This window comes from Vipera ursinii, assembly GCF_947247035.1.
Source record: "Vipera ursinii genome assembly, chromosome: 4".
NCBI classification, from domain to species: Eukaryota; Metazoa; Chordata; class Lepidosauria; order Squamata; family Viperidae; genus Vipera; species Vipera ursinii.
The window spans coordinates 18,170,938-18,191,444 of NC_139514.1; the positions used below are offsets into that span (position 1 = coordinate 18,170,938).

The 20,507-nt window shown below is 39.8% G+C and overlaps 1 protein-coding gene across 1 annotated transcript in view; it reads right to left on the reverse strand.

The window, feature by feature from the left end:
• Positions 1 to 20,507, reverse strand: part of ALKBH8 (alkB homolog 8, tRNA methyltransferase) — a 51,141-nt gene that overhangs the window by 20,804 nt on the left and 9,830 nt on the right. The window contains exons 7-8 of the mRNA XM_083362840.1: positions 10,497 to 10,603; positions 3,815 to 3,966 (exon numbers count right to left, since the gene is read on the reverse strand). Of these exons, the coding sequence (XP_083218966.1) occupies positions 3,815 to 3,966; positions 10,497 to 10,603 (259 nt within the window). The remainder of the gene's footprint in view (positions 1 to 3,814; positions 3,967 to 10,496; positions 10,604 to 20,507) is intronic.

Here is a 20,507-nt window from a genome sequence, read left to right on the forward strand (position 1 = left end):
AATAGGGCGGTATAGAAATTTAAATAAATAAATAGATAGATAGATAGATAGATAGATAGATAGATAGATAGATAGATAGATAGATAGATAGATAGATAGATAGATAAATAAATAAATAAATAAATAAATAAATAAAATAAGTAAAACTCTCATAACTCCAAATGAGTCCATCAGGACAAAGAGGGTAGGGACCCCCAAGCTAAGAACTAATAACACAGAAAAGTAGATTTTTAGTTTTTCAGAATTTTAGAGCTCTTGGCCTTTTGTAGGGTATTAAAGTTCTGGATGTTCTCTCATGCATTTCAGCTGCTGGAATCTTAAACCAGTTTTGTGAGTAGATTTGTCTTGTTCTTATACCCACTGATTGAAAAGGGAATGACTTTTAGGCCCTGGGTCTGTATTTTATTATTACTATTTTGGGTAATTATTAATTGTCTTAATTATTAATTGTCTTCAAGCGGTTGCCTGTTCCCGCCGTCGTGGCTCTTCTTGCTCCCCCGGGGGCATAGGATTGCAGGACCCTGGGCTCAGGTTGGTTTATTTCAACGCCAGGTCCATGGTGAACAAGGCTCCCCTCATACATGATCTTACTGAGGAGGAGAACGCAGACCTGGCCTGCATCACAGAGACCTGGTTGGGCCAAGAGGGGTGGTCCCCCTCTCAGAACTATGCCCACCGGGCTTCCAGGTGCTTCACCAGCCGCGGGCCCAGGGCAGGGGTGAGGGGGTGGCAGTTATTATTAGGGAGAGTCTTTGTCTGCGAGTGGCCACTGTCCCTCAGATAGGCAGGTGTGAGTCTCTCCTTTTGAAGTGGGGTTCTGGAGGTCAGTTGGGCCTATTGATTACGTACCTGTCTCCCAGCTGTGTTTCATCGGCCCTGCCCAAGCTCCTCGACGTCTTGCCCAGGTTGGCGATTGAGTTCCCCAGGCTTATAGTTCTGGGGGATTTCAATCTGCCTTCTGCAGGTGAGGCGTCTGAGTTGGCTCGGGAGTTCATGGTTTCCATGACAGCCACGGACCTGACTCAAGTAATTCAAGACCCGACTCATAATGGAGGGCACACAGTCGACCTGGTTTTTATCTCTGGACAGTGGATTAATGATCTGGGTAGGGGGGATTTTACCATCCAACCCGTCATAGTCTGATCATTTTCTTCTCCGGCTAGACTTTCAGTACGCCATCCCCCGCCGCTGGGAGGCGGAACCGACCAGGTGGTTCTGCCCCTGGCGCCTGATGGACCCTGAGAAGTTCCAGACGGAGATTGGAACATTTCCTGCTTCCCTTGCCCACGACTCTGCCGAGGCCCTAGTAGAAGCCTGGGAGAGGGCGGCTGCTGGGGCCTTGGATCAAGTTGTGCCTTTGCGACCTCTGACCCGGCGCAGATCCCGGGTGGACCCCTGGTTCACTGAGGGTCTCCAAGAGATGAAGTGCCGGAAAAGACACCTAGAGAGCTGTTGGAGGTCCAGCAGATCCGAATCTGACCGAACACAGCTAAGAACTTATCTTAAGTCTTACCTAGTGGCGATGTAAGCGGCAAAGCGTGTTTACTTTTCTGCTCTCATTGCATCCGCAGATAGCTGCCCTGTTTAGAGTGACCCGCTCACTGCTTAATCAGCAACCGAGGGATGACCCCTTGCAGGGTAGGGCTGAGGAATTTGTACAGTATCTGCAGGACAAAATCGCTCAGATCCGGACTGGTTTGGACTCCGACTGGGTGGAATCCAGCGGAGTGGAGAGGACAGGTCTTGGTTATACCATTTAGGGTGAGTTTGACCCTGTGTCTTTGGATGATGTGGACAGGATTATGCATAGACTGAGCACTACAACTTGTCTATTGGACCCATGTCCCTCCTGGCTGGTTTCGGCCACCGGGGAGGTGACAGGGGGCTGGCTCCAGGCAGTTGTTAACGCTTCATTGATGGAGGGTGTCTTCCCCTTCGCCTTAAAAGAGGCGGTGGTGAGGCCCCTTCTCAAGAAGCCTTGCCTGGACCCGGCCTCCTTGAATAACTATCGTCCTATCTCCAACCTTCGCTTTGTAGCGAAGGTTGTTGAGAGTGTTGTGGCGCGTCAGCTCCCGCAATTCTTGGATGAAGCGGACTATCTGGACCCACACCAGTCTGGTTTCAGGCCCGGTTACAGCACGGAAACGGCATTTGTTGCACTGGTTGATGATCTCTGGCAGGCCTGGGACAGGGGTTTGTTCCTCTGTCCTGGTCCTACTTGACCTCTTAGCGGCTTTTGATACCATCGACCATGGTATCCTGCTGCGACGGCTTGAGGGGTTAGGAGTGGGGGAGGCACTGTTCTACGGTGGTTCTCCTCCTACCTCTCGGGCCGCTCGCAGTTTGTATTGGCAGGGGGGCAGAGATCTACCCCGAGGCCCCTCACTTGTGGGGTGCCTCAGGGGTCAGTTCTCTCCCCCCCTCGTTTAACATCTATATGAGATCATTCGTGGCTTTGGGGTAAGGTATCACCAATATGCGGATGATACCCAGTTGTACATCTCCACCCCGAGCCAACCCAGTGATGCCCTTGACATGATGTCCCGGTGCCTGGAGGCGGTGCGGGTCTGAATGGGAAGGAACAGGCTCAGGCTGAACCCCTCCAAGACCGAGTGGCTGTGGATACTGGCATCTCGTATTGTCCAACATGTTCCATCTCTTTTGATGGGAAGGAGGTATTGCCCCCCTCAGAAAGGGCCCGCAACTTGGGTGTCCTCCTGGATTCACGGCTTAACTTGGAGGATCATCTAACTGCTGTGACCAGGGGGGCCTTCACACAGGTTCGCCTGGTGCGCCAGATGTGCCCCTTTTTGGACCAAGATGCCCTATGCACGGTCACCCATGCCCTTGTCACTTCTTGCCTGGATTACTGCAATGCTCTCTACATGGAGCTGCCCTTGAAGTGCACCCGGAGGCTTCAGATGGTGCAAAATGCAGCCGCGCGAGTGCTTATGGGCGTTTCTCGATACTCCCATGTTACACCACTCCTGCGCGAGCTGCATTGGCTTCCGGTTGCCCTCCGGGTGCGATTCAAGGTGCTGGTAATTACCTTTAAAGCCCTACATGGCTTAGGCCCGGGGTACTTGCGAGACCACCTGCTGCCATTGTCAACCTCCCATCGCCCGGTTCGCTCCCACAGAGTTGGCCTCCTCAGGGCTCCGTCGGTTAAGCAATGCTGGCTGGTGACCCCCAGGGGGAGAGCCTTCTCTGTGGGAGCACCGACCCTCTGGAATGAGTTGCCTCCAGAGCTGCGGATGGCCCCTGAACTTCGGTCCTTCCGCCGTGATCTGAAGACATGGATGTTCCAACAATCGGGCCTGGACTGACTATAGTTTTAAATTTGGTTTTATTCGGTTAATTGTTATGTATTTATTATATTTATCATTTAATTCTTTTTTAAATTTTGTATTTTATGTTTTTTAACTTTTTATTGTTCTGAGCCGCCATGAGTCCTTAGGGAGAAGGGCGGCATATAAATTTAATGAATTCAATTCAATTCAATTCAATAATTATGTTGTTGTTTTATGTTAATCCTCTGTGGCCTGTCTAGAGTCACCTCTGAGGTGGATGACTATATAAGTAGTATACCTGTCTCTACTAAAGTAGAGTGAGGCTATGATGTAATTCACAAATAACCAGACTAATTTTAATTCAATATTGATTCTATGAATAGTGTTGGGTGGAATTTTTTAAAATAAAATTCTGCAATAGGAACATATAATTATCATTTTCAAAAGATAAAATGATTATTGAAAATCCCACTGTTTTAAAAAAAAAGATTCCCAATGAAAGAGGCATGTAGCACGGTACTTACAGCAGCAACAAGGACTTCTCCTTATTTTCCGAAAAGTGAAAGATATTCTCTTTCCCCTTTTGTTTAAGGTTAACTTTCTGATGTCAGCAGTGATGCTTCCAATATTCTCTCCTTCTGATGCTTGAACAACGTCAAATTTCCTTGGTGTAATGCTTTAAAATAAAACAGAGATCAAGATTTTATTTTTATATTTCTTAAATGTCACATTTTGGCACACATGTTTCAAGCTAGATTTTAAAAAGTCTGTGAAATATTGAAGAATTATATGAATATCCAAAACAATTTCAGCAAAGACAGAATCTTTTCTATCTGCCTCTAAATTCTTCCTCCCAATTAATTCAGGTGGAGAGTAACCCAAACAAGGGTAATGACAAAGAGGGAAGGTTAAATAGTACTCCATAACAAAATCTTTGATCCCATTTGTATTCAGAAGTAGCAAAAAAATGCCCTTATAATACCATAAAAAGGACAAAATGGGGAATATTTAGACTTCAGAGCTTGATATTAAATAGAAGAAAAGTATTACAACAAAAGGAATGTGCAAAACTCTACATTAAATTCAAGAAAAAAATTCTGAAGAACTTCATAATCTGTTTCTGAATCTATGAGTTTTCCATATCCCGTATAACAATAAAACATTTAACCCAAATAAAATAAATAATATGTTAATTAAAAATATACAATAAGTATTAACAAAGATATGTATAGGATATGGAAAGAGCTGAACATAACCAAAGGAGAATACAAAATCGTATCCAGAAATGGTATGAAGTCTGGGAGGGGAAAAAATTAAAGCTCTGAAAAAGTTAAGGCTTGCAAGAGATACCAAAATCAATAAAGATGTATTATTTGGGAATATTAGAATCAGAAAGAAAACTAAGAAGAGTACAGGACCACTGCAAGGAGAAAATGGTGAAATGGTAATAGGTGGTGATAACAAGGCTGAACGTCTTAACTCATTTAACTCATTTTATCCTTGTTTTAACTGCCACCTTTTATTGAAATATAATATTTTATATTTTAATGTTTTTTATTGTGTGCCACCAAGACTTGCTCTGTGACTGAGATGGGCAGTCTCTGAATTTCATATATAAATAAAAATATTTTCCACCTGTCTTCTCAAGAGAAAAATGGAGCTCTACCAGTTCAGGGTGATGCCACTGAAGGAAGGAACTATGCCTTATGATTGGTAAGGAAAAGATAAGAGAAATTAGCTAACTGAAATTAATTTAAGTAGGACTAGAAGGAATACATCCTAAGATATTGAAGGATATGATCACAGAATCACTTTTTAAATCCCAATCTTTGAAATCCTCCTGAAAGATTGGGAAGGTCACAAAAGAAAGGAAGCAAATGTCATTTCCCATCTTCAAAAAGGTGAAGCAGGAAGATCTGGGAAACAACAGTTGTGTTACTTTTATATCTATATTAGGCAAGATCTTTAAAAAACATTATCAAGCAGCACACCTATGAAGATTTGGATAAGCATGCTTCAATTAACAGGGGTAACGATGGGTTTTGTAGCAAACAAATCATTCTGGACTAAGCTTACCTCCTTTAATAGAGATCCTAGCTTAGGAGAAGAGGAAGACTGAGACTAATGTATCACACAGCCTTTGACAGAGTGCTTCATGATACTCTCCATTATATAGTAAAATATGGGCTAAATGATATTACTGCTGGATGGACTCATACAGGATGTTATGATGTTATATATTATGCATAGAATTGTATATATTATACCAGGGGTCTTCATACTTGGTCCTTTTATGACTTGTGGTCTGCAGCTCCCAGAATTACTCAGCCAGGAAGTTGAAGTCCACAAGTCATAAAAGGGCCAAGTTTGAAGACCTCTTATTATACAATACCTATTCTGCCACCTGAAGAGAGTAAAAAAAAATCAGATACTGTACATTTCAGGAAAGATAATTCAGGGCTTTAATTGCAAAGGAACCTTACATTTTGTAAGACATGGCAGATGGATCATTCTAAAGGGGTTTTCTTTAAGTAGTCTGCTAAGACTAATATTAACCTCAAAGGAAAGTGATCTGGACATGATGAGGAGTCACAGAAAGCCCAAACACAGATACTTTTTTCTCTGCCCTTTCAATAGGTCCAACATATACACAACAACGGAGACGCGGTGGCTCAGCGGGTTAGGACGCTGAGCTTGTCGATCAGAAGGTCAGCAGTTTGGCGGGTCGAATCCCAAGTGCCGCGCAACAGAGTGAGCACCTGTTACTCATCCCAGCTTCTGCCAACCTAGCAGTTCGAAAGCACGTAAAAATGCAAGTAGAAAAATAGGGACCACTATGGTGGGAAGGTAACAGCATTCCATGCGCCTTTGGTGTCTAGTCATGCCGGCCACATGACCATGGAAACGTCCTTGGACAAGCGCTGGCTCTTCGGCTTTGAAACAGAGATGAGCACCGGCCCCTAGAGTCGGAAACGATTAGCACGCATGTGTGGGGGAACCTTTACCTTTACCTAACAACATTGTAGTTGCATGGTGGTTAAAGTGTAGCATTCTGCCTACAGCCTGGAGTTCAATCCTGATGGGGCTCAAGATTGACTTCCGGTCCTGCGCAGTAGCACAGCAGTTGAGGAGTTCAGGGCTCCGTGCCCTTTGGCTGAATTTCTTCCTGTTAAGGGACCCTAAACCGGTGCTGACATCCAGTGGTGGATGAAGACTCTGACAGCTATGGTTTTCATAATTTCTACTTGTGATCTTCAAAGCTCTAACAATAGAGAACAGCTGTGACAAAAAAGAAAACAATCTGGGCTGCAGACAAAGAGGGACTTATAAACTTTAGGGAACAAAAAAAACTTTTTTGAACTTTCTGGATTACAAGTATCTACTTAACTCTATTTGCAGAGAAAAGAAAACTTGGATTCTTGGTCATCATGGAAAATCAGAGACTTATAGAAAGAACTTATCAAGAAAAAATAAATACCTTTCAAGAGGAGACATATGATAAGTTGCAACTAATTCAAACAACGATTTCAAACCACAAAGAAACTTTGTGGATGTTTTTTAAACATCCCGATGAACGTGCAACAGAAGTTATGCTGCCTCAATATAGTTTGCTAGTGATGTATGAAGAATCCAGATACCTAAAGGTTTTAGCTTTGGATCTGTATGTGTGTGTACTTGTTTAGTCATGTCCTTGATTGTCAGACGTGTGTATTATTTGAGAGAGAGAGAGAGAGAGAGAGAGAGAGAGAGATCCTTTACTGAAGGAATTTCAGGCATAGGCTAGTCTCAGGGCCCATCCACAGGTGAGCAAGTTTAAATGGAGGTCCTTGGAGACTTCAACATTGACACTATGTCATGTCTGCCATCTTTGGCTTGGCGCCTTGCTGGCATCCTGCTATCAATCTTTCTAACCATATTCAAACAGGTGTTTCTTTTTTAAATATTCTCTCTGATAGGTCCCATCATCTATTTTCTTAATTTTCACTTTAGCCTTTTTCTTTTGCCCAGTACCTTTCTTAATATGTTCTGCTGAATCAAAGAATCTTTCCATATACTTGTAAGTGTTACTATAGATATAAAAGGTAAGTCAAGTACAAGCATTTGCCCATTCGTGTTGTTGAAAATCTTTTTCTCTCTGTTTCTCTTATCATTTTTTGTCTCTTCAGTTCTAGTGTTTTTTCCGACATCTCTGCAGTCCATTTTGTCCAATCTTTTTTTATCCTCAAATTTGTTTTGTGGTGCACGTTCATCGGGATGTTTAAAAAGACAGGAGAGCAGTGCTTTTCTATTAAATGCAAAACACTTGCAAAGGCATTCCTGCTAGTACCGTTCTTGTCCCTACAGAGCAGATCCAGTGTCAAAAGAAGAATCAAAAGAGCCAGCATGAAGGAAGGAAAAAAAAGGTAGGCAAGCAGAAAAATTAGACGTCTCTGGGACCAGAAGAACAAGTTCTATATTGCAGTACCCTCCCCAGTGGGGTTTCTCATAAGTAAAGCAATTCTGAGAGCACACAACAAATCAAAGGTCAATCTAATTGTCCAAGTGTTGCTTTTCTTCCTTACAACAGTGGAGTGTTGTGTTGCTATATGCTCAGACAAGATTCAGATGGGGTTTTTTTTTGTTACTTAAATCTTAGATTTATTGCTTTTAGATTTCTTTTTTGCCATTTTTCTCTCTTTGATCCTGTTTACCACAGAGCTTGTTTCTCTTTCTTGTATAGCTTTTTAATATAGCAAGTTGGGTATTTTTTCAAATAATAATAGTTCTTTAATATAATAAAAATAAAAAAGCTTGCCTCATAGGAATATGTCCACGTGCATATATATATATATATATATATATATACACACACGCTGAATAGCAAATAATGCATGAGCTTAAGAGAGGATCATGAACAGAAGACAATCTTGAAAGGACAGTACAAAGATGATGAGGTGGCAGGAACCAAGCGGCAAAAGGCTATTTCCAAAGCATCTCTTTTATATTAAAGATGGCAGGAAAGAGGGAATACTGAATAATACTGAAGGAGCTTAGAATAATCCGGCTTGATAATCAGCTACCTCAGAGTGGAACCTGCCTCTGGGAACTAGCCTGGTCTTGCACGGACCAGCTTGTATTGAAAAACCCTCACAATTCCAACCTTCAAGGTCATCAGCATTTCATTTCCAACAAGAAAAGCTTTCTGCCCGTTACTGACATCTATGCTGGAGACCTGAGTTTATTCTTGTCAATTGAGCTATAACAAGACAAAAAATATTACTGGAGAGCAAATAACGAGTGGCTGTGACTGGCGAGCAAAGAAAAACCAAACACAAATACACTTGTGTACACATTTCATAAATGTCAGAAGCATAATCTTTGCTTTTCGCAAAATGGGTGTAAACTGACCAAACTGATGAACATTTTGTGTGCGTTACAGGCAGTCCTCCATTTACAATCACAACTGAGGCCAGAATTTCTGTTGTTAAGCAAGGTGGTTGTTAAGTGAATTGCAGCCCTTTTATGACCTTTTTTTGCCATGACTGTTAAGAAAATGACTGCAGTTGTTAAGTGAATCACGTAGTCTTTAAGTGAATCTGGCTTTCCTCACTGACTTTTCTTGTAGGAAGTCAGTGGGAAAAGTTGTAAATGATGGTCACATGAACCCAGGATGTTGCAACCATCTGAAAGAAAAGCAACCTATTTTTTTAACATGTGACTGTCAACATATTGGTTATAAGTACGAGGTTGGTTGTCAATCACATTTTTCAGTGCCACTGTAACTCTGCACAGCCACTAAATGAATTGTAAGCTGAGCATTACCTGTACTAGATTGCAGTCAGATTTCGTACATTCTAAGTTCTTAGATCTTATTAAGCCACAAAGTGGCATGTTTTAATTTGACATGATGCATGGATTAAAAAAGAAATTGGAAGCCCTGGTTTGTTAGTTCACAAAGCACAGCTTATTTTTAAAAGCAGTTTACCAGAATCATAATTTCTAGCCTGCTTTTATGTTTCACTCTTTTCTGGATACAAGCTGACAAAAACAAAGAAACAAACCCAAAACTCAAGAACTGACCAAATCATCTGTGCTTACTTTCTTCATTTGCAATGTCTATTTCAAAATCTCCTGGTCCATTGTTACATATGAATACAGCATGGTCTGCTTTATTCCTTTAGCCCACTATTCTTAAGCTGGTATCTTAAAATGTTGGAATTACACTCCAAATTCCCAGCTAGCATGCTATTTACAATAAACTGAGGGAAGCTGCTTTAATTGTATCAGTTTCCTACTTCTTAAGGTTTTTAGGAACTGCTAACATATCCTGCTCTTTTTGATGCCCTCTGCAATCCAGGTGTTCTACTGATTAACAGGTTCACTTGGGTTGAAGGAGATTCAAATTCAAATCATTCATCTGCCATAAAGCTTTGCAGATGATTAAAATCATGAGCTCACAGAGTTGATGTGAAAATGAAATGTACATCTGGAGAAGCTCCTTGAATGAAGGGTAGGGTTAAGAAATGTCATAAATCATAAATACCTGCACCTTCACCCATGTGGTATCACTGTTTGCTTTCTTCTGCGACAAATAAGTCCTGTAAAAGGTAAAGGTTCCCCTGCACATGCGTGCTAGTCATTTCCGACTCTAGGGGCCGGTGCTCATCTCTGTTTCAAAGCTGAAGAGCCAGCACTTGTCCGAGGACGTCTCCGTGGTCATGTGGCTGGCATGACTAGACGCCAAAGGCACACGGAACGCTGTTACCTTCCCACCGTAGTGGTCCCTATTTTTCTGCTTGCATTTTTACGTGCTTTCGAACTGCTAGGTTGGCAGAAGCAGGGATGAGTAACAGGCGCTCACTCTGTTACGTGGCACTCGGGATTCGACCCGCCAAACTGCCGACCTTTTGATCGACAAGCTCAGTGTCCTAACCCACTGAGCCACCGCATCCCTTCAATAAGTCCTGTACAAAAACTTTAATTCTTTAGTTGTTAATTGAACAGAAAACTGAGCTTAATATGTATAACACCTCTTCCTTCATTAATTGCTCTCCCAGTCAATCAAAATTCAGATGATAGGTACTTTAAGGTGATGAGTTGTCTCTTATGCATATTACTAACAGGTTAAACAGGCTATTTGCATTAGTAACTGCTAACAAAAATTAAAGGCTCGCTATAATATACTGACAATTTATAATTTGACTGCAAGGAAATACCAGCTCTTACCCATGGGTCCAGAGGTATCTGGATTCTCCAGACATCACTAGCAAACTACGCTGAGGCACCAACACTGCAACTGTGTGTCCATCAGGATGTTTAAAATCCATAACAATCTGCAGAAAAGGAATGGAATCCAGAGTTATTTCTTGCCATTGAAAGTTGTCAAGATGTGTACTTGCAAGATGCAAGGTTTACCATTCAGATCACTTGGTGAGAGACACACTAGTGCCCTTTCTGCTTCATATCATAAGTAAATAGCCCTGAGAGACACATTGGTATCCACAGGAGCAGGGATCACAATATCCATGCACTGGTTCAAAAGGGAAGAAGATAGTCAGGAACTACTGTCCATGGTCACAGAAACGAGGACCAAAAGTAACAGGTTTAAGCTGCAACAGCCTGTATTTTATTTAAATTTAAGCAAAAGATTTATTATATAAAATCTGCATAACTGTTAAACTACAACAATGGAACAGTCTATTTTAGGACATTGTAGGTTCTCCATCATTGGAGGCTTTGAAGAAGATAGAAAGCCATCCCTCATGGATGGTTTAACTGGTTTCCTGCACACTGCAAAGGGTTAAACTGGATTATTCTTGTGATCCTTTCCAACTTTACAAGCCTAGAATTCAAAGCTTTCACAGTGAGACCTCAAGTTGTGGCTCTTGAGCCAAAATTTTTTTTTCCTGTTTTCTTTAATCCCACCTCCATCCCCCTTTTAAACATGTTTTTAAATATCAGCTTGAAAATCAGCATTTACAGCTTCTACATTCATCTTCAAACGACGTCTGCCATCATTCATCATCATCATCATCTTGCCTCAATAGGGAAAAGTCCTGGTCCCATTTCCTATTAAAAATCAGGTGCCAAAGGAGAAAGAGATGACCTTGTTGTGCCTTTTTTTAATATTTCCACTTCTTTGTTTCATTCCTTTGCACATCCATAGATTCAAAAGAAAAGAAAGAGGCATGCTAGATGCCGGGCCCTCTTTTTAATTCACCAAAGGCTCCCAATCAATAGTGCTACTTCTGCCACTGCTGAATCAATTCATCTCATGACAGGCTCCCTCCACTGGAGCTATTTCCAATTACTACTTTTGTTCTTATCCATTTTCTTTATTCCCAGAGGTGGCAAAGTCAATAAAGATCAAATTTCTACCTTGCTTATAATTCATCATCAGGGACTGCAGTCAATAATAATAATTCTTTTTTAAAAAGAAAAACAAACAGGGGGGAAAAGAAAGAAGTTTGATGTGTTACTCTCACACAATCCTTTGCCATCTTGTTTTTTTTTTCCCTGCAACTTTAAGTAGGGGGAAGAACACACATGAAGCTAATAATATCGCTCTGCGGGGAAAACATGACGCTGGAGCCGATGTTTGTGACGAGGGACTGTGTGATGGGTCTTTCAGAAATGCTCAGACAGCTAAGCTACCCCTTGCATTTTGAATGCTGCTCCTGCTGCGTGAGACACAGCCCAAATAATGCAAGCAAACTGTGAGCATCTGTTGGGGGAGGTGGGAGGGACACTTTACAAACAAGAGCAGAGGGAACAAGAGATATTTCTTAAAGGTATGAAAGCTAGGCAAGGCTGCTTGCTCAGAGATGAAATTAGATTTGGTGAGCCACAGAAGAGACAGCAGAGAAATAATTGTTGAAGAGGCTATAAAGACGCTATATAAAGTGAGTCATTGTTTAATGATGTTCACAGTCACTGCAATATTAGCATAGAGAATAAGCAATACAAGGCCCTTAAAACAAGTATGAAAAACCTGCAAAAGAAAACCATCTAAATTCTGAGAAGCACTGCAACGTCCCATCATCCAGATCGTGCTCAAACGCTTCTAAATTCCTGCAACAACCAAGTCTATAGAAAACCACAGGAAGACCTCAATACAGTAATGCTCAATTGAATTTTTCAAGTGCAGAACTAAAGCCTGATTCTCATCCCCACCCTACACACAATACATCCATGTATGCACACTTCTTTTTTTTAAAAAAAATCCCATTTATATCCCGCCCTTCTCCGAAGACTCAGGGCGGCTTACAATCTAAGCACAAATCAATGTGCTTAGCAATAGCCTTCATTCTATGTATATGCCTGCTTATTAGGGCTTTCGCTCCCCCCCCATAGCGGCATTATTACAAAGTCAGCTCATTGCCCCCAACAATCTGGGTCCTCATTTTACCTACCTCGGAAGGATGGAAGGCTGAGTCAACCTTGAGCCTGGTGGGACTCAAACCTGCACTAATTGCAGGCAGCTGGTGTTACTTAAGGAGACATTAGCCCACTGCTCCACCGAGGCTCTTCTTCCTCCCTACACAATCACTGATAGAAAAAAATAAGACTAGGAATACTAACAATGCAGTATAGCAACTAAAGTGTTGAAGTAGGATTGGGGATGCCCAGGTTCAAGTCCATAATAAGCCTTTAAAAACTCACTAGATGACTTAGGGCCAGTTATTCTCTCTCAGCAAAGCTTCCTATCACAGGATAGGAGAATTATGTAAACCACTTTAAACTCTGGAAGAAAGGCCAGGAATAAATCTAACAGATAAATAACACTAAATGATATGACAGGCTAAATGTAACTTAAATAGTTTTAGTTAATGATTAGTTTAGTTAGATGCGATGCTCTTTCAAATTTTTATCTGTTTGGTAGAGTTTATATAGTATTTGTTCATCCAACTGCAACTTGAAGATTTATTTTAAAAAAACACACAATCACAAGTTTTAATACAGAAATACAGGCAGTGACTGCCTCATGCAGGAAATATTCAGTTACGACAGTAATGAGAAACTTTGCAACCAATCCTCATATTTATGACTTTTGCAAATATACAACAGAAAACCGAAGATCATAAGCATAATCATGGTTTTACTTAGCAAGCACTTCACTGAATGACCATTCCTAAGTATGATCAGTAAATGAGAATTACACCTGCCTCTGAAATACAGCAGCATATTTTTCCAACCATTTTGAATCAGGAAATATATATGTCTTAAAATAGCTTTTACAGTTTAAAACACACACAAACCCAGAAAATATGTAAATCTTTCCCATTTTCTATCATTGCTTATTATTGCCTTTAGATTGTTCTAAAAAGAGCTAACTATCCAAAAGTTCTCCAATTCTCTTTCATTACCATATCTTTCCAACTGTATGTAATCATTTTGTCATAATGCTATTCCAATTTACATTTTGTCCTCAGGAACTAGCGGCAACCCAGAGAGAGAACACTTATCACAATGAGCTTAAAATAGAGGATGGAAGCATTTTCCAAGAAAAATCCCCAAATCTTTGTAATATATAATTTGGCCCTAAAATGGTAGACTCATATAGCAATCAAATGATTCAACCATAGTCTAATATAGGTAGTTTCTATAAAGATGTACCTGCTCCTGGAAATTGCACTACATATTCATCTTGATCAAGAGAGAAATATAATCCAGTTTATATTTTTCCATTAACTTTGTTTTAAGTGTTGTGCTAAGGACCTGGGGGTCTAGGTTTAAAGTAAAAGACTCAGTAGGCAAAAAAATGTTCTTGAGGGTGTAAGTTCAATACACAGGTATAGCATGATGTTTCTGAGATCCAGCAGAGTGGAGTGGATATGGAACTGAATATGAATTGGGGGATTGGATATGAATTGCAAGATTCCATTGGACCATCTATCTTACAAAGTGATTCTGGGCTTATCACAATGCAACCTAAAGGAGGACATTTGGCATGCTTGTATTACCTACTTGAGTGTTTCCTTGTGCTCAAAAGAAAAGGTGGGTATAAATGCAATAAATCACATAATTAGGATTACAAGTTGCAAGGCATAAGAGAAATCATCTTAGGTAGAAAGATCTAATCAAATGCCTTTCACAGTAACACGGTCATTCTAGGGACTGTTCCATACAGTAATTATGTATTTTTGAAGCATTATCGCTTTCCTTCTGATTAAATAATAGTTCCCAATTGGAAGGATAAAATTATATCTGCCAATGGAATGTAATCCTCCACATGACTTCAATACAGTTTACTCTTTTATCCATTGTCCAAAATTTCCATTATGCCAGGCTAAGAGCTATTCCTTCTTCCCTTCCCAACCTATTTAGAATGAGTTTAGTTTCCCTACAATGCAAAATATTTGTTATTGCAAGCGTATTGCCAAGAACTTTCAGTTCCTGGGGCAGAGAACTTAATGGTGTTCATTGTCTCTTGATCTTTCAGGCTGATTGGTATATCAGGAACTTAATCCCTCTAGGAAAAGTAATGCAGGCCGTGGGTACCTTTTATGATTACAAGACCAATGATTCACTTAGGCTTCCAGCATAGTCTGGTTTATTAGATTTCACTAACTGCCCATGCTCTGCTCCAGATAAAAGACTCTCATAGTTGCCTAACTCACTTTATTTCTACAAGCAAGAACTATTTAATGCAGTTTAGTCTCTTTTTTTGGGCTGATGTCTTTTTAAAGCTTTAACAACACTGGAACACATATTGAGTTGTAAATTAAGCAGAGAGATAGGAAACCTCTCTCTTGACCTGATATTTTAAAGGTTTCAACAAATCTGTACAGGAACAATAACTCCTACCCCTTCCTATCAGCATGACTAGAATACAATCCAAAAAGCAACAATAAAGCTATTCCTGTTTATAATCTCACAACACTCCTTTATGATTTATGAAACTGAAATTGCTAAACCTCTAGAAATAAATTTATTTAATTATTACTATACCTGGGTAAAAAAAAATCAAATTAAACTTACAATTCTGAAAAATTTAAAAGAGTTTCACACAAAAATGGAACAGACCTCTTGATTATTGTCGTAAGAGCAGGATTAAAAAGAGTGTACAAACTGCAGGGAAGCAAATTTTGATTAAATATTAGATGAATCACAGAATCAGAAAATCAGGAGGGATTATACAGACCACCCACCCATCTGCTCAGTGCAAGAATCCAAATTAAAGCATATCCAACATCAACCAGCTTCTAATGGAAGTTCACCAATTCTTTTGATAATTGATTTTATTTAATAACTACTTAATCCCCACAGCAGCGTTTGGTGGTAAATATAACAGAAACAGCTCAAAAAGCTACAAAAGAGAAATAATCCTACCATAGCTCTTGAAATATTAATTAACCACCCTGGCAGCAACAATTAGTTCCACCATTCAATAGATCTTACTATTAGGAAGTTTCCAGCAACTTAAGGTCTTTATTCTATCTATATCCTGCACTCCAGGGTAATAAATAACAGGTTTTAACCTTCTCTGTAGCACTCTATCAGTGCTACCATATTGCTCTTCAGTTGCCTTTTCTCAAGGATAAACATATCAAATACCACTTAGTCCCTATACATAAGACTTCATTTCCACATTCCTTATCATGCCATGTTTGAAACAATCTGTTTTTGCTCTTAAAGTATGATAATGCACTGAAATGTGTTGAGCACCTTGGGGCAAAGTTTTGTAATGCAAAGAAAAGTACACTGTAATGACTCTACTTATTAATGCCAACATTGTGTTTTGCTGCTGTCCAGTCTTTTGAATCCATTGTGTTTTGCTGCTGTCCAGTAGAGTCAAATGGTACCCACCATTGATTGTAACGATCATGAAGGTGCAAAGTGATCTCTGCAACTTCAGACAATAGTCTTTGTAAGGTAAAATGAGTTCTGGAACTGTGCATTGTGTTCACCTACGTATATATAACCTTGTTTCCTTTCTCAATTAATACAAGTAAAAGTGATGGCATATAGAAAAACAAGAAAATACAATAGCAGTTTTTCAGGTAGAGAAGTACTTCAAAGAAAGTAGAAGAGTTAGATGCATATACAAATATGTTGATGCACTAGAGTAATAGGCATACAATTTTCAAAAAATTGTGGGACTCTCTGTCATGCAGCAATAGGAATAAGCAAGTTTGGGGGGGCTGAGATATTAACAAGGTTTATTTTGCATCCAGAAGAGAGACTACCAGTGAACTGCAATAATTGGTGGGTTTCTGACTGCACTGTTTGAAAGACCAACTGTGCCTCCTACTGGCATTTTTATACCACAGCTTCATCTACAGGCAGAAAACTTTGTGACTGAGACCTGCAAGCTTTAAAATAGACTCCTATAACAAAAGGGTAATGACATCAGAGGCTAAATGAAATTACTCCCCCTTTATTGAACTCCTGAGTAGATCTATTACTGAAATGCAACAATTCCTTGCTAAAGCACCACAGTTCACCTTGGCAGCTGTTAATTAATGACAAGCACCAGCAGTCTCATTTCATGCTCCATGTATTGATCTCCCAAAAATAGATGGCAAAAAGGGATTGTAATTAAAAATGTATTAAAATTATTTTTGATTTTTTTAAAAAAAAATCCCCTTCATTTGCAAAAAGAGTTTACACAACTGAAGAGGCATTGGTATAGAACTTTTGGGACTGGAAGGACAAAGAAATGAAAATGTTATCCATTTGAAATAAGATTATGAGATATCAGAACTTTAGGCTTTTATTTTAAGAATAAAGCAAACACAGAAGTAATGTGGAAAGAGATAATGAGAGCAATTTAAAATGTCAAATAAAACCAAGGGAAGAAAAGAGTGAGGCCAATTAAATGTTAATTGGTGAAATATTAGACCAATACGATGGGTCTTTCAGTTGGTGCTAAAAAAACTCCCATCAGCAGTACCAACAGTAAAAGATGTGAGAAGCCGGAGGTTAGCAACATCTGCAGGTCACAGATTCCCCACCCAAGTTAGAAGTACTTTTAGAAATCATTCTGAGGAACAAAATGGAGGTAACAAATAAAGGTAACCCTCAGTCAAACACATGTCTTGGATGAAGAGGAGGAGAAATCACACTATGGTTGCTAGGAAACATTTGATACCCATCTTTACTATAGAATCCAGTAGTTGCCTAGCAACTGATACCTGATTTTCTTCTACCCCAGGATAGATCTCAGTCAAAAGAAGATACAGTTCCTCATACAAACCCACCACAAGAGATAAAGTGACAAGTATGAATGAAGATGTAGTCAATTCTTCTAATATCATTATCTTTGGAAAACTAGAAATGTTTTCTGCTCCTTTTCCCCAACACTGGCAGCAGAAAAGCTTGCAATTAACATATGATGTACCTTAGGGAACACCTGCTGCCGGCATCAACTTCCCTCAGAGAGGGCCTCCTCAGGGTGCCACCGGTCAGAGAATGTAGATTGGTGGCCCCCAGGGGGAGATCTTTCTCTGTGGGCGCCCCAGAATTATGGAACCAGCTACCAGTTGAGCTCCGGACGGCGCCCGATCTCCGCTCCTTCCGCCGCGACCTAAAAACATACTTGTTCGAACAAGCCGGCCTGGCCTGAGGGGGGATTGGGGGGGTTTATTATTATTTTATTGGGGTTTTTTATTATGTATTAATTGTTCTTTTAACGGGCATGTATTTAATTACTTTTAACTTTTGTAATTTTGTATTTTATTCTTGCCCTGTACACCGCCCTGAGTCCTTCGGGAGAAGGGCGGTATAGAAATATTAATAAATTAAATTAAATTAAATTAAATGTATATTCATTATATACAGTTAGTGTCACCGAAGGTGAAGCCACGCACAGGATGAATGTTAATAAAGCCCCCTATTTTTAAGAATGAATCAACAATATGACGAATAGCGGTGTTGTAAGTGGAAGTGGACAACAGAAATAAATCCACAGTGAGTGAAAGGCAACATTGTGTTAAGCTAATAAGTCAATTAATCTGTGAATGCTTACTTAACATTTATTCAGCTTGGAGGCAGGGAGGAAAAGAAAAGGACAAAATGGTCTCTCGGTTCCAGAAGGTCACCCATTGTTGAAATATTTCAAGGTTATTTTTTTAAAAAAAAATGGGCTTCATATTTGATATTCTGGTTTGGGACATGAATAAAAAGTAGACTTTCTAATTACAGCATGCTAAAAGATTCAATGAATTCAGTGAGTCATGTTGCCTTGATCTGAGAGTTTGTACAATAATTCTGGCCTTCTGGAAAATGTGCAATTGGAAACATGCAAAGAGCAATCTATGAATTTCCCAAAAAAAAAAACAGAATACAATCCACCAAACCATTTGTAGATTTGTTTCTGCCCATTTCAGCAAGAAATAAAACAACAGAAAACTACTTTTTACCTACACTGTAGTAAAAATAGTTAAAATATATAGCAAAATAAAATGGAAATTTTGGAAGAAAAATAAAAGTATTTTCAGTCTCTTTCTTAGGCTTAATTAATTCTACAATTCTGTGGCATCATGGAAATAAGGAAGAAACCAGTAACTATATCAATATTTCTCAACCTCAGGAAGTTTAAGATGGTTGGACTCCTGCTTGTGGGGTAGGGAATTCTGGGAACTGAAATCCACCCATCTTGAAGCTCCTAAGTGGTTGTCTAACTTTCACTTGGGCATATCCAATGAAAAGAAACCCATTACATTTCTCGGTAATTGATGCTATGAATGAATTGTTCTATTAGAAAAAAAATACTATAACCTGCCTTCCTACAACTTAAATGCATTATTTTGCATCTTGCTTTGTGGTACATGGAATGACAAATCTTGACGTTATTTTATGCGATATAAAAGAGTTGTCGACCTGAAAGAGTTACCAACTCTTACCAAAGGGATGTGCATCTTTTTTCTGGACAGAGAGATGCATCCAGCACTGAGTACGTGTCTGGAGCTATCCTCTGTGGCTGAACAATTAGCAGAATTTAACATTAACTTAACATACTTTTAAAAGTAATTAAAATTAAATGTGGCTAATGCGGTTACTCTCATGCATGTAAATTGTCATTTTCTTCTGCTGCTGTATTAAAATTACAATTTGGTAACACATTTCAAGAGGTTTTCAAACACTGTGTTATTCAAGCAAGGTTTCCAGGGGCTTCATATGTTCCATGGACTCTATGTGCTGCCATGGAAAAAATATTTCATGCAACTAATCTTGAATCTCATCTTCAAAGCTAGTTTCATCGACTGCTGAGTAGGGCTATGCGCACTGCTCTGAGAACTATGCGCTCTGCTCTGAACGGGCTTATTCTTTTTCACGCAGCCTATATGAGGTTAGCAGGAACCATGCAAGAACTCTTAATCAGCATGTTCTAATCCCTTTACAAAAGATGTCACACTGAAAATAATTTGGACAAGGGCACCTAAACCCCTGCTCATCACTGACAAACCCAATTCCCCGAGGATAATAATCAACCTGAAATGCCAGAGCAGTCTTCCTAAGAACAGACTGTGGCTTGAAGAGGTTATTTGATTTGACAGGCCAATGAATTTATAAAGGCTTTCCTAAAGGCAAATGGTCTGAAAACCACTAATTTAAAGCTGAATGTTTCTTTTTAAATGCTATTCTCTTTCCACCTCTATTGCTTTTCCTGATGGTGCCATAATGACCAGCTAGACAAGTCTAGCTATAATATGCTACTTTCCTAAAGACTTCTTCAAAGTTATTGAACTACTCTCATGTTCCTTTTCTCTGACATGGGGATAAAATAGTGCTTTTTACCACCTTTTAATGGAAGGGCTTGTTTACTATCACAGAGGGAAGTCAGGTTAAAAACCTGAACTGCATCCAAAGCAGATGGATCAACAGTCTAACCTGGTCTAAGGTTGCTTTCTATTCAACCTTGCACATATAGGCCAAAATTAAGAGTTGAATACAGCGTTAAGCCATTTTATTTAAACTCAATTTAAATCATCAGTTACAGATAGTCCTCAAGTCACAACCATTCATTTAGTGGCCAAAGTTATAATGGCACTGAAAAAAGTTACTTTTTCACACTTAACAACCATATTTATGACCAGGTTGCACCTGGAAGTAAATAGGAAACCAGTGCAGCTACTCCAGAAGAGGTGACACATGCACAGATCCAGGTTTACGCAGAACTGTGAGCCACTGTATTTTGGACCAATTGAAGCTCCCAGATATCCTTCAACGGCAGCCCCACATTTCATTAATTCAACTGGGAGATGACCAGGGTATAGTGACTGGGAGAAGGGC